This window comes from Apis mellifera, linkage group LG3 (genome assembly GCF_003254395.2).
Source record: "Apis mellifera strain DH4 linkage group LG3, Amel_HAv3.1, whole genome shotgun sequence".
Classification (NCBI taxonomy): domain Eukaryota; kingdom Metazoa; phylum Arthropoda; class Insecta; order Hymenoptera; family Apidae; genus Apis; species Apis mellifera.
In genome coordinates, this window is record NC_037640.1 from 2903850 (window position 1) to 2919986 (window position 16137).

Below are 16137 nucleotides of genomic sequence, written 5' to 3' on the forward strand. Positions count from 1 at the left end.
TGATTTTATTATAATTCCCGATATAATGAGAGAATCATAAACTCATCGATATTGTAATCATCGATTATAAGATTAAGATCAATATACATCTATTGCTAAGATAGAGATGTTAAACTTATTACAAATTACGTAATACCATGTCGAGTGTCCATATATAAAACAAGAAACTTTTCTACATTCTTCGACATTCTTTATCTGATTGAGAACGAACATTGCCCTACTATTTCATTCCACGTGTGATAATGTGAATGACAAATTAAATAATAATAATAATAAGATACAAATCTATCATTTACCTTGTGATTTCTCGGCGTCCTCGAGAGATTACTGCGCCCATTGATGAGAACATTATCGTTGCAGAACGACACGTCGCAAGGGGACGGTGGACCACCGCTGAGCTCCCATTCACCATCGTCCGTCGTCGACGCGTCCAACGTGGCGTCCAACACTATGATACCACCGTCGCCGACCTGCAACAAACAAAAGAAGAAGAAGAAGAAGAAGAGAACCAACTATGAAAATTTATGAAACGTTGCGAGGTGGACTTTCGTCGACCGAGTTTTCGAGCAATCCTCTCGTCACGATTATATATTCCACGAAATATTTTCACCTCCGCGACGAAAATATCCATTTTCCCTTCGGAGAAAAAAAATTTCCACGACACGTTTTCGAAAACCTGCCCCGTTACACGGTGGTTACAAAGTGGATTTCTGCTTGTACGAGCATTCGCGCCCACGTGCCCTACGCCTCCGTTGCAATTTGCACGCGAACCAGACGTGTCCTCGACGACACAGACCTATCCCCAGGTGTTCTCCCGAAATAAAGGACTGTCTCGAGAATATCGGTATGTGTATTTGAAAAGCGAAACGAAAAGGTGTAATTTTATATAATTATCTGATCGAGACAACAAATTTAGAATTATTTGTATATTATAACTCTTTTGCAAATTCTCATTTAGAGTTATGTATAGTTTTATTAATCTAGATTATATTATTTAATATTGATTGTAATATAAATTATTTTGCAATTCAAGCGAGCAATCTGAATCTGAAGAGTCTGAAGCGTCGTAACTTTCTCGATACATCCGTTTCCTTCGAACGTTCAATGTCGAATAATTCGCATTGGATGACACGCGCGTTATTCATCGACATCCGCCGCTTTTCAATTATTTCGTGAATGAACATCCTGTCGATTTGGAAACCGCTTTCAAACTAAAAGCAGCCACGGAATCGTCTTTGACACGCACCGTCTTCTTCGTATTCGATTATCTTTCTGTATCCGTGTCAAGATATTTCTCTTCTCGATTAATGCGAAGAAAATATAAGATATAAAAGATTCGACGATTTTTTAAACATATAGTTGATTAATTGTCGAATATTTATTTAATCAATCAAAATTATTGTTATTTATTGATAATTATATAATTCCATTATCGATATTATTATTATTGATTATATTGTACAGAATTACTTGAATATGTGGTTTCCTTGGAAGAGTAATATTGCAATCTAATTATAAATAATTTAAATTTATGGCAGATAAAACGATTATATTCCATACATTATCCAATAGAAACTTTAGAAATTATACACATAACTTAATAAATAAGCATCAACTTTTACGATACTCTTTTATAATAACTTTGTCTCCAGAATATATATTAAGATATAACTCTCCCCAAATAATTTCTAAATTTCTCTGTATACAAAATTTTATTAAAACTTTTGCATCGAATCACAGAATCATTTTCATCCCTTCTCCATCTCAAACGCAAATGGAAAATCATTCCTTCTGCAAAAATTTCTCCTCTGCAAATCCGCCGAGAGAAATAAAATGGCGCGTTGAAACGAAACGATCGGCCGATTTCCGGTCCAGTTGCTCGTTATTCCGCCCACCCCGAGACATTTCGAGAAAGCGATCCATCCGCGCGACAATTCCCTCCTCCTCTTCCGCTTCCCCACTCTCTCCTCCCCCCCAACGCCGAAAGAATTCGGGTTGAACGGCGCGATCTAAGGAAGAAAAAATGCGGTCACGGATCATAACGCGAAGCCACATTACGGACGAGCAGAGATCGGGGCCGCGTAACGCAATATCTCGATTTGAATATAAGCGTGCCACGGATTCACTGGGATGAGAAGATATCGATCATCGGTGGATCATCGATGAGGAAGACGATAACGAGCGGCATACATACCCCTCGATCTTTAATTTCGATCTATAAAATCGGATTTACTTAGAATATCGTGAAAATAGATAAGGTTCAGTAATACTTTTTATTGTTATTGTAATATTTCATCGTGTATTTAAAAATATAATCTTCGAAATAATAGAATTAGGTAAGAATAAGTGATCAAAGTAGTTTAGAATAATTTTAAATATCTTAATTATTAAAATGCAATTCCATTCTTTTTCTTTCCATTGATCTTCTTTTTTAACATCGACGAATCAAAGAGCGAGCGAAATTTTAATCCGTGGAAATTATCGTACAAATGGTAATGAACGTTCACTGATGACGCGCCCGTGAGAAGAAAGTAACTCAATATTTCCGTTTTCTTTTCCACAGTTGGATATCTCTATTGTGCATTACGCAACCGATTCCACGCGATAAGGGATCGTGAGAAAGATCGTTCGTTTACGATATACATACTCGGTGAGTGAATCCAAATAGGCGGATTAATTCTTACACCTTCGAAATTAATACAATCCATGCCGTATATAAATATAGATCGCTAACGATTACACCGATTTCGTTAGTTAACTCTGGCAGCCACCCACGTTTCGAATTTACGAGGTTAATTAATTGAACAGGATGATTTATAATTCGTTAATTAAAAAATATTCGCTTCGGAAATGGAACTAATTGTAAGATACGCGGTGCACGGTTCCGTTCCGAATTGCGTTGGAATAACTTTGAAAAGTAAAAGGAAACGATTTATATTCAATGCTTTAAAATTCAATGTTATTGATATCGAATTATCGGTGGCAAGGCTAATAATTAGATAATCAAAATTAGATAAATTTGAATTATATTCCTTGAATCGAGGCAATTTAACTTTCCAACGATGATTCTCAAGTATTATAAATAATCAAAACGATGAAGCTTAATTCGAATAGTGAAAACTTGGATAAGATTCTTTGAACCAGTTTTTGATCTAATATATAACTCTTCGAATAATTGAATTTCAAAAATCGATACGATAAAACCAATTAAATAACACAAGTTATAACAAGTTTGAAATTATTTTTTTTTTTTCAAGTATGATACGTATCCTCTTCAGCATCGAGGGAAAAGCATAAATGAAGCAAAGGTGGAGGAAGGAAGGAAGGAGCGGCAATGAACCTAAAGACTTGATGGGGTCCCTGACTTCATGAGAAATTCCCAGGACGTTTCTTTCCATTATTCCAGGGGTATCACTCTTACCTCGCAGACCTTGAACCCTCGAAGAGTCCACGACACTGTCCCAACGAATGCACCTGCGCTCATGAAGATGTAAGCCCGCATCATAAGTTAGCTCTTTTGTCGCTCGGAGGAATCAAAAGAGATTGTGCGGGGTGTCTTGAAAATAAGCTTGTCGAGTCAACGGCCTACTCGATTTCGAAAGTTTTTCAATCAAGGACTTGGAGTAATTTAATAAGAGGGCAAGATGCGAACTTGGGGAAAGAGGATATGGAAGAAGATGCAACGAGATAAACAATATTACACAATGTAATTTTATATCGACAATTAGTCTCTGTTTAAGTGAATTTTTAATTTATTTAAGTTTATTTCCAGTGTTTTATATGAATTCCTTTCGTTCTTTGTTAATAGATTGTGGATACTTTTGTAAAATCAAATTTTAAATTTAAACACGAGACTACGTCATTATTAATTAATAATAATGTGCTTTACGAGTCTTGTGTAACAAATTTACTAGTTATTTTAAAATGAGTATATAAAAGATGTGCATAACATTATATAATGGAGGATATTTCCACATTTCTTTTATTGAAAATTATTCTTCTTTTACACAGTAGGGAACATTTTAATCTCGTTGAATTTTGTGCGAGTAAATGTAATTAATGGAAAATTTAGATTTTTAAAAGAATATTTTATTTTCACTCTAAACTTCAACGCCCATGAGTTATATTTAATTTGCTCGTTTTTTTCAGCAAGACACGGCTTCATCACGTCATAGATTCATGGTCTTCGAATAATGAGTTTAGCAATCTAGTTCAAACAATGTAATTATCTGCATATAAAATTATAATCTTTTTGCTGCGAACGAGATTCTACTACGCGAATAATTAAAACCGTATTAATTCTTCGCAAATTTATTTGCATTTTGCATTAAGCACACTCATTAAGTGTAAGTCGATCGAATCAAGGGCTATCACGATATTATGATATCTCTTCAAAAGAAATTTCACCGACGTTTCTGTTCCATATAATAAAACACTAGATCCAACGCTAATCCAGTTTCGATTAAAAATAAGAATACAAACATTTGATCATTTAAATATTATAAAATTTGGATACGATAATACTTTTTTGAATTATTTCGATCTAATCTCTACATTTAAAAAGATATGCAATAGTAAAGAGTGATACGTTATCATATACGTTTACAATTCATTCATTATACAATTTTTCATTCTTTATTACCTTCTTGAGTCTTTTTATTTCCTGCAATAATTTCTTATTTTAAAAAGAAACCTAGAAAAAATTCTAATTTCGAATAACTATATTATCTTATCCAAATCTTCTCGAAATAAAAAAGCAAGAATAAAGACGATCGAGAAATAAGAATACATTTAATTCAACGCACCATTTATATACATAAGATATATATTAACTACAAGATCGTATTAGTTCGATCAATCCCGTTCCAGGAAATCCAGAAAAGTCGCTGCTTCCAAGAGTCGCGCCCTCGCGACAATGAAATACGCGATAATTCCACGAGACGAGAAACCGATTTTATCTCGCCAGTTCCTCAAACCAGAAACTTTCTCCCCTTTGTTCCACCCTTTGTTCGACACTGGTCGTTTCATCACCAACCATCAATTTGAACCGGCGGCCGGCCGGTCCCCCGTGGGACGCGGAATTATGCAACGGAAGGCCACGCCCCTGTCTTGTTTCTCTCGCGTCTATTCGCGGACCCGACAAATTTATTTGTCGACCGAAAGCGTTCGAGCGGCTACATTTTAGTCAACGCCGCTAAATCGCATGAATCAGCCACGGTCTCGCGAAAAATTTCGCGGCCACCAGCTCGGAGAAGGGGAGGGAGGAGGGGGCGAGAGAAGTGACTCGTCCGACGGATCGTCGCGACGGGTTTCTAAATTGGACCACTCGCCATGGCGGGGAGTGATTCATGCGATGTCAGGATTAATCCGTGGAGCCCGTTAACGACCTTTCCGCGATTTTACGCGTATGCTATTCTCGTATTATGCACACCATAAATTGTATTGTGCTCGCAGAAATGCATTATAGAGATTGTAAAATTTAAAGGAAGCGCGGTTTTTCTCCTTTCGGAGAGAGGAGGTTTGCTTGCAATGATTCTATATAAATATAATTTTGGAAATTGAAGCTCGAGTATTAAGGTAATAATTGATAATTCAAATTTAGGGATTATTGTTATTATTTATTATAGTTTTCAGGATGAATTGATGATTATCGAACGAATTGCTTTATCTTCGGCATTTCTGTACTTCGTTCATTTGTATTTCGCTGGATGTGCATCGGAGCGAGTTACGGATGTTGCATTGAGCGAAATAAACGAGTGGATGTTTAAAAAGAAGGGCATATGTTATATATTTTATAAAATTCGCAGGAAAACGTAGAAAAATAATTCGTTGTTCACCATGCCAATTAAAGAGGCAGCTGGTGTAACATATGCCCTTCTTTGAAAAATATTTTTCAAATATGTTACACCAGCTGCTTCTTTAATTGCTGTAGCGTACTATTGAATTGGTTTAATGTTTTCCTGCAAAATTTATGAAATGTAGCACGCTCCTCCGCTCCTAAACATCTATTCAAATGAAATGGCCAAAAGAAGGATGATAAAATATGAACGAAATATTTGCGCATCCCTTTGCAAAAAATCGGGAATAAATTCCACGTAAAGAGAAGAAGGATCAAGAATCTAAGCTAATTAGCTTTGAAAAATTATTTCTTTCATTTCTTCCAGGTTTGAGAGACCTTTTCTTTTTCATCGAAAGTAACGATAGATAGGATACTTATTATACACTTTCCATGAGCTCTTGTGTTCAAAAATTGAATTCATTACGTAACCGGTGAAATGACGACGACGATGAGAAATACCGCAACGTTCGAACCTCGCATGCAAATGCAAATTCTATCTATGACCGACAGTTGTCCCCGTTCGTGTTACGAGTCAAGTTCCCCTCCCCCTGAGAGCGTCTGGTCAAGGTCAAACGAGGTCATACACTCAGAATTTCACTATAAATTGTAGTAATTCACGAAGTACTTTGACGAACATATTTTTTTTTACTCATCACAGGGAGAACCTCATTATCAGATGATCAATTAATTTTGTAAAAAAATTAATAAGAGAAGTAACTGTGTTTTTAAGATAAAATTTAAATCTTTATTTACCTGTATATATAAATTATTACAATAACCGCGAATAATAAAATAAAATTCTTCATTACTTAAAATAATTACGAGCATATATATACATGTATATCTTCCCATCATTCAACTTTCCTTCCTAAATTCGATTATTCATTAGTATCTAACCAAAGGAATCTATCTATCAATTTCTTTAATCCAATAAAAATTGATCGTGAAACGAATCGCGTAACGGATCCAACCCTGCAAATTGATTTTCCCGCCGTTGAATTTGTCCACCGGTGGAGGACGGCCGATAAATTTCTTCGATCGTGCTAAAGGCGGCGAGGCATCGCGGCTCTTATTCACTGCCTCGTCACCATGATAAAAACGTAAACGGTAAACGGGGTTAAGGAATGCACCAGCTGGCCGATTCGAGCCGCCGTGAACCGGTGAACGGAGAAAAGTTCATTAACGTTGCCTCGTTAATCGCGTTTAAACACGGCGCCACGATTAATTTCGTAAATGGGCATCTAATAAGTCATGGATCTCCCGCAGTTTCTTTTTTTTACGAGAGATCGTAAATTGAAAAATTCCTCCAAACAGTTTTAACGGTTCAATAAGTGTTTCGTGTTTATTGTAAAATTATTACTCGAAGAAGAAGAACTTTATTCGAAATGTCGATCGGTCTATCTTTTTTCCAACGATGAGTATTCTTCCTTTTCGAAGATAATCGGTTGTTGGAAATATTTCATTCCAATTAAAATAAGGACTCGAGGTGATGAAAGAAGCGTAAGTATTTTTATTTCATTTGAAAATTAAGCAAATTATTGGGTTGTTACGTATAATAATTTCAAGATCTTTTGTTTTATTTTCACATTGGGCATAAATTGTCAAAATAATTATAACTTTTGTTAAAAATAATATTGTGATTTAATCACGGTGGTTAAACTGAATTGAAATTTTATCTCCCGTCCTTTTGTCATAATAGAGTGTAAAAATAAAAATTCACAATATTTTTCCAATGACTTATTGAACAACTTGATATTATCGATCATTGGAATTAAAGAAACGATAATAGAATCGTTTCTTTATGATCTTAAATATTGCATCGATAGCAGTCGATCGTATTGCGCGTATACACAAGGTGATTCATAAAATCCATACCTTGTTCATGTTTCAAGGTATGGATCATTAAAATAGGAAACCTTATATGATGATATCGATCCCTGAACAAATATTGTATGTTTGTACTCTTTGAATTTTTATACTCGAGAATAAAATACTCGAGTATTCCTTGTGTAAAAGATTACATTTTATATCTACTATAAATTTATGTACAATTCACGCATACACTCACAAAAATATTCTACATTTAGAACAGATATTAATACTTTCTTATGTTGCAGATCGTGCACATTGTTCCTGGACCAAATAAGTCACTAAGATATGGAAGATTTTGTGTTAATTACGATAAACCTAACACCCTATGTACCAACCAATCAAGCTCCACTTAATCTGGAAACGTTTCTCAACAGTTAAAAAACTCTGCTCAAGTTCTTCAACTTGGAAATAGCCGAAATTCGAGTTTTAAAAACCGATCGAATTTTCACGCACGATTTCAATTATGCAAGAATCCATTGTCCCTGGGAGGAAGGAAAGAGCATGAGAAGTGAGGCTATTGTCGCGTGGCCTACATACCAAAAATCGTAGCGGTTGATTCAGTTGCGACACGATCGTTAGAGCGCAATGTTCCTTAGAAGGCCGGCCTAAGGATCGATTCTGAAACGTGATAACGGGCCTTAGAGCAAGTCGGCCACAGCCAGCTTCACAGCCGTGGATCTATGCAAGGTCTCTCTCTCTCTCTCTCTCTCTCTCCCTCCCTCTCTCTATCCTTATCTCTCTCTCTCTAGGACGGCCATATACGAGAATTCCCATACGGTCTTATGGAATGTCACCGGCCACGATGCTGCCATTTCTTGGCTAGGCCTGTTTCATCGGCTATCTGACTTCTAACCGGCAATTTCTCCACGAGTAACCACGACGACCTCCCGTGACCGCGTGCGATCGGGGAGGAACTGCGAATTCGTTCCTTTCTCTCGGTCGAAATAAACATCTCTATCGAGAATCTCGAGTCGAGATAATCGTCGAGATTATATTCGATAAATTATCGCCCGATTGAAACGAGAACGATCGATCCTCTTTAACGGATGTCAAATATGTGTGTCAAACGGAAATTTATAAGAGAGCCCGTAGCTAATTCAGTTCGTATATTGCATAAGCTGTATGTATTTATTACAAGTGAAGTGCACATTTAAAATTTTTAGAATTTTTAATTATTATGTTATTCGTAGAATAACACATGGAAATTTTTCATTCTCAGAAATATATATATATATATATATCTTTCTATTCGAATCGAATTAAACACAAATTATCGATTCCATTAAAATGATTATCGCCTCGAACGCGATAAGATTTCCATCTATTTACAAGCAAAAGTTGGCTAATGGTAAAATAAATAAGAAAAAGAGAATCTTGACGAATTAAAAATCTGAAATTGCGAATCACTGAGATTGAAAAATCTCAAAAAGAAGAAGTAAAAAAGAAAGGAAAAAAAAACACGGATGCTATAACTCGATGCAAATAGCGGACTACGGTAATAGTTATCGAAAGAAAGAAGGTCAAGGATACCTTCTCCAGGCGTAAACTCGATTACCGTACACATGCAATACGGTAAATCTGGAGACGAAACGAGGGAACAGTGGTTCTTCGAACGATATATATCTACGCAAGTTTCCTTTCTCTTCATCGATCTCTGATCGGGCTCGAGAGACACTCTTTGTAAAAATATCATCATCAAAACCCGTCGGTCTTCTATCGAAGCCCGAAGTGTGTATCGCTTCCCCTCAGACACACTCCCTTATCGAGGGTCACTTGGAAAAAAATCGATAGAAGCGTCTGACGCATCGGCGATATCCAATATCGTCTTCTTAATTACCAATCCGATAAATATCCAACTGACTCATCGAGGTGTGTTTCCTAAACTTTAGACATAGGTTAGATGGTACAGACACTGGCAAAAGTCTTCGTATACTTTTTTATAAACCAATTAATTTGATCGAGCTTTAAATTCTCCTTACTTTTTCAAATATAATTTTGATTAAATATTTTGCAAACAAGGTAATAAATCACTCGTTTGAACACTTTATAAGTTCGTTATATTTGAAAGAAATAATATTGAAACTTTATATTGAGATAACAAATATTGTTGTATTAAAGAAAATTGATCTACATATAATCCATTGTATAATGTACACGTAATATTTCGCATAAGATAGAATTATTGTTGATATATGAAAATTTCTGTGGCTAACTATATATATACATATACGGATGAGAAACGTCTTTATATAGAGATAACGATCGTCATGTGTTTATTTTTCTTCGACGATAGCTATTAAATCGATAGATGTTGAACGTACAACGAATTATTCGAAATTATGATGGAATATAAAATACTTAGATACTCGTTAGAAGATAACAATACAATACTTCTGTAAATCATAATAATCTTGCAAAATATGAAAATATTTATACGTAAATGTTATAAACTCGTAAACAAGTATAATTTATCCAGAGAGATTAATAGAATAAAGATTTCATTTATCATTATCATAATAATTATATGTTAATAATTTAAATAACTTCTTGTAAATTTCAATATAAAAGAAAGAAAAAAAGAATAAAGGAAAAAAATTAAAAATTCCTTCGAATTATTCAACAACAAACATTTTTCAAGAATTATTAAACGTTCGTTCACGCTCGCCAAATCTCGATCAACTCGAAAGTCGCCAGCATAATTATAGCAAGGAATGTAGATGTTTAACTGTGTATTGATAAGGTAAACTAGTTACTGGATCTAGTTAACCTGGTTTTCCTTCACGTTATTATTATTACGTTTAGTAGTGATCGTTTTGTCACCATAAACGTACGTATTTAGCAAGCATTTCTTCGTCCATTTGCCTCGTATAAGGACGTAAGAACCGGAAGGGACACGGAATCGATCATTATGCGTTATTCTTACATAAGTGTTAAATATGTTTTCCTCGCTTTTCGTATTATTACTGTTGTCGCGAATACTTTCCGCGATAAATACTCGACCGATTGATGTAACACAGGAAAAACGTTCCAAACGATGATATCTATTTTTCTAAAAAAAAAAAAAGAATTTTCTGAAACCTGCTTTAAATTAATCGAACGTTCGACTATGAAAGAAATATTACAATATGAATATTGATAATATGATAAAACTGATTTAAATTGATTTTTTTTCTAGGATTACTGTATTTATACATATATTCATTATTTTTCAAATTATTAGTACGTATTTTCTCTTCTTCTTTTTCTTAATGCTTTCTCGATCGATATTAAATTATTGTTCAATTGAGATTTTAGAATATTTAGATTCTGGAATATGAAGGAAGTTGTCCATTCCTATTTTCATTATCCAACTCATTTACATAATGATAATTTATTTTATTTATCTATTTATAATTTGTAATAATATAGAAATTTAATATTTTTCAATACTTCTTACATCGTAATGCAATAAAACGTTTATTTCATCAGCCAGATTAAAACACTGTTTCTTTTACCACTTTCTTTAACAAAAATATGTATAAGTGTATATACATTCACTATTTCGTGAAGTAGTTTATGATATTTTTACCAAATATTTTCCATACATTTTTGAAAACAAGTAATGAACATTACTACCTATATATTTAAATATCTTCTTCGATTCTTTTTTTAAAAAATTAATCAAGTTCCGCAACTTGGAGGAGGAGGAGGGCCTTAACAATTAAGCCCCGCCATCGAAAACACGGCAATTCTTTATTTCCATAGCCGCTTGTGGCACAATTAAGACACAAAAATACCATTTAATTCTTTGCTTTCACCCGAAGATAAACTTTCAGAAGATTGTGAAAGATTTTACCGTTATTGGAAAGATTCAAAATACACGGGGGAATCCATATCGCGAGTGGAAATATTCATTCAGATATACATTCATATATAATATTTGATGACAACCTTTCCTCTTCTTGATATTTGTGGTATCGAGAACTTGAAAGAATTTAATAAACGATATAGATTCTTATCGTTATTGGAAAATTTATCGAAGCTTATCGTCACCTTTTACCTAAAATAGCGCTTACGTTGCGTATAAAATATATATACAATCAACGCGTGTATCACTTCAGACAGACGTAATATTGAAGTAAGCGATTAATTTCTTTCCTGCATTACGAAACGCGCGCATCGTTTCAGTTGGCTACCTCCAGGAATTCCACGAGGGATATCATTCAGGAATTTTATTTCCTATATTTTTTTTCTTTTTCCTTTTCCAATTCACATCCATCTCCCACTTTTTTTCTTTTAATTTAATAAAATCCAACGTAGTTAAAAATATTTATGCTGTGATTATGCGGTGATGTTATTATTGATAGCGTTATCGACAGTTTATCAGAAATTATCGAATATAGAAAATAATAATCGCTGTTTCTATATATATATATATATTTTTCTATATTTACATTCAATACACATGCTTTGGCCAGGTAATATAAGTTGAAAAGATTTTTAGAAATAGAATGGATAAAACAAGAAATCGAAAAATAAAATTAAAAGATATAAACAATTGTTTTCTTCTTTCTTGTTGTCTACTAAGATATTAAGCTTTGTTACTAAGGATAAGCACGTAATTTTTTTCTTTTAACATATCTACTATTATCTCAAACCATTTTCCTATTATATTTATAACAGGAACTTGAACTTACACACTGAATTATCAAAAACTAATGAATACCTAATTTTAATAACACGTATATATTTTGGACTATCGATAGTAATCTTAAAATAATTAAATTAATAACAATTAACGATTAGATCAGATTAATTTTCAAAACAGAAATCTAATAGTAATCCATAAAACCATAAAATACATCACTTTCGCGATAAACCATCCATTACGATCAATAATATTCGTTGGCTAGTTTTCTCCAAGTTTTTCAAGAAAAAAAGAAGAAAGAGAGGAAGAGAAAAAAGAGAAGAGAAGAGAAGAGAAGAGAAGATGGAGGAATCGTTCCACGACCTAATTCCTCTGCGCATCACACGGTGAAGGGATCCTTTTACCTCGTTACAAACGCCTCCCTCCCCTCCTGTCCACGCGATTGATATTTTTCTCGATTAATTAGATCAATTATCAAAGCTCGTGATAATCAACCGGATCGTAACGCGTGTACACGAGGTGCAACGCTCACGATTGCGTAATTATTACGAGGTCGTCGAAGGTTAATTAACACGACCAAGCGTTCGAGATACCAATCGCGTGTCTCGACCGATTCAGACCGACGGATTCTCTTCTCTTATAGAGGAAAAACGTCCCTCCCATTTTATCCCCGACTTTTTTTTTGTTTCCCCGCTCGAAGCGAAAAACGAGGAGAACTTTCGATCGATTAGGGTCGTTTTAGAGATACATCCATTTAATTTCACAACTCGATACCCGACAGGCTATTCAATTTCCGTTTAACTATTTTGCGAGAGAAGGTAATATAATAAACGTGAAATGATACGCGTTGCAGGAAGTTTCGTTATAAACAAAATGTAAATTAAAATGTAAATCAATGGAGAACTATTTATTGTGCATGGAACAATAGTTTAGAAAGGAAGTGAACGGTCACTTCAAAGGATATGCTATGGTGTAATTAGTCTTTTGTGAGGTAAAGGTCATACGAAGGTCGCATGTATTTTCAATCACGACATTCCCCCTTACAAAAAAGTTGTACACTGTTGAAGAGTCATTTAGATTTATTTTAAATTCTATCAGATTCGTTGTATGAGAGATGTGTGAAGAACATTTTTCACAGTAAATGTATTACAAGTCTTACTTAATATCTATATAATTTCATTTAAAAAAAAAAAGGGAATGTCGTGATCTTTAGATCGTGTCTCTTTTAAAACTACTCACTTTTTTCTGAATCATTTTTTTGAAAGTATGTCTTGTCTACGACCGAACATCCTGTACACCAACTCTCGAGTAGCAACATCAGATATGTTGTCGCGACTTTAACATCATGAGACAAGTAATCCGATCTTGACGACGTGTTTATCAATCGAATTACGCGTATCACGCGAAATTTTACCTTTCGCTGATCCCCGATTTCTTAAATATGCACACATATGGTAATCTTATACCATAAGGATGAAGATTGGCAATATTGGGTAACAATGGCAAAGAGTGGAGTGTTATTTTTTAATTAAGACGTAGAAGATATTATAATTTTGATAATTAATCATTTTTTTTTGTTTCTAATTACAACTAATTGATTTAGAAATAAATTATTCATGTAAATAAATGGAATGAATTAAACAAGTAAAGAGAAGTAAATTTAAATGCTAATCTATATAGCAACAATAGCTTCAACGTTTTTTTAACTTTTAATATCATCTATATATGATGTTGGTTAATTACAGATAATGATAGTATGCAGATCCGGGATCCTTAGTTATTCCAATATAGTATTCATTTTCATTATTCCATCACATTGTTGCAAATATAAAAACTTTCTTTCCTAAATATATATAATTTATACGTTTCCAAGTATATTGATTTAAATTTTTTATATAATATAAATATGCAAATTATTATTGTTATTGTTTCTATTACAGAGAAACAAAAAAAAATATTTTCATTATTGGTGGTAAAAAGACAATTACAATGAAAAATACAAAAGAAGGAAGATCCAATCGTTCAACTAGAAGAAATACTCAAGAATAAAACTGTCGCACAAGTTATTCTTCGCGAATGAAAGCGATAATAAAAATCCCAAAAATTCCCAAGAGTAACTTCATAAGGAAACTTTCACCGATATGAAATTATGCATAAAATTCTCTCCTTCCTTTCGTTTGTTTTAATAAACATATTCAGTTCTATCGATTCTGAACTCGTTTTTATAAAACGTTACAAAAGATCCTGCCAAGATTCTTCAAGTTTACGATATTCATATCGGAAGAAAAATGAAGGAATTGCAGAGGTGTAACAACGGCTTTACGCCGACACGGATACGCGAAGAGAATAGCGTAGGTGTTAACGGGCTGATTTCATCGTCCTTACACTAATCTAATTGCTTTACGACATGCATACTTAAACACACCTATTTGACGATTCAAAATGATCATGATATTTTTGCAAGCTGCTAATAATTGCAATTTTAATCCGTAGAAATAAGTTACTTGGAAAATAGTTCGAAAATAGAGATAAAAAAAAAGAAAAACACGGACCATATTGGAAGTGAGGCATGTATACACGTGATACGCGAAGGAACGCTGCCTTCACGATTCTAGAAGGCCTTTCTCAATCGATTCAAGGACGATCGGAGCTTGATTCGATCGAATGGAAGATATCACAAAGTGTCACGAAGGAGAATGCAACTCGAGGTAAATATATATTTAAAAAAAATTTATTTTATTCTTGTTTCGTGCGATTCAAAGACTTGTGGTCTCGATGTACGCTCCAGTTTCCGGTTCGTTAAACGGTCCTCCTTTATATCGGGACAAGAGCGGTTCTTCCTTCATTTCCACGAAATTTCCGTTATGATCGTTAGACTAAAGATTGAATACGATAAAACGTAGTTTATAGTCGAGTTGTTTGGAAGTTAAACCGATTAATTTTAACTTTGAAAATTTGATGGAGTTTAATTAGTTTGATTTTTTTATGTGGTTTATTATAATTTGTAACGATTGGAAATTTTCAGCAACCGATTATTTATAGAAGAGAATTATTGACACGAAGAAATTGTGAGACAAATCGTTGTATTCGATCGAACGAGTTTCCGGGTTATCTAATACGAGAAAGTTAGCCTCAGTTCACCACCTTCAATTTCTCGATTGCGATCTTATTTTTAGCAAAACATACCCGATTTCATCGTTAAAGATTGATCTTTAACACCAAATTAATCCGTGATAATCCATTGGGTTATTTTTTTACTTTATTCATTTATGCAAGAATTCAAATGATCGGTGTTTAATTTATATTGATAATGAATTTCATATCTTGATAATGCATGTTAAAATGAATTAATTATAGTTACGTGATAATTTTTAGATATAAACAATTAGAGTATCTTTAGATGTATATGGAATATAATTAAAGTTAAAGATTATTTGAAAGATTATTTTTTTTTAAATGAAAATGACTTATTCCAAGATAATATAATATAATTGATATTAAAATATTTTATATTAATTGAAGAGTTATTTTTAATTATCTAATTATTTCTCTCTATTTCTATTTATCTCCTTCAATCCTATATAATAATAGATTCATTATCCAACTAAATTAACCCGCGTAGTCATTTTTGGTTCCATCGATCGATAATAAGACGTTAATTAGATAATAGAAATTAATCTTTCGAAATCCTATATGCCTGCACATAGATTTTATTTCAATAGATTCAATGTCTAATCTGTTGGAACAACAATTATTTTATTTTATTAATTTAATTTCATTAATGAATTCTATATTTATT

At 33.5% G+C, this 16137-nt stretch overlaps 1 protein-coding gene across 1 annotated transcript in view; it reads right to left on the reverse strand.

The window, feature by feature from the left end:
* The window catches only part of LOC408761, a 42106-nt gene that overhangs the window by 21245 nt on the left and 4724 nt on the right, over nucleotides 1–16137 (reverse strand). Inside the window, exon 2 of the mRNA XM_392295.6 lies at nucleotides 297–470. Within this exon, the coding sequence (XP_392295.3) occupies nucleotides 297–470 (174 nt within the window). The remainder of the gene's footprint in view (nucleotides 1–296; nucleotides 471–16137) is intronic.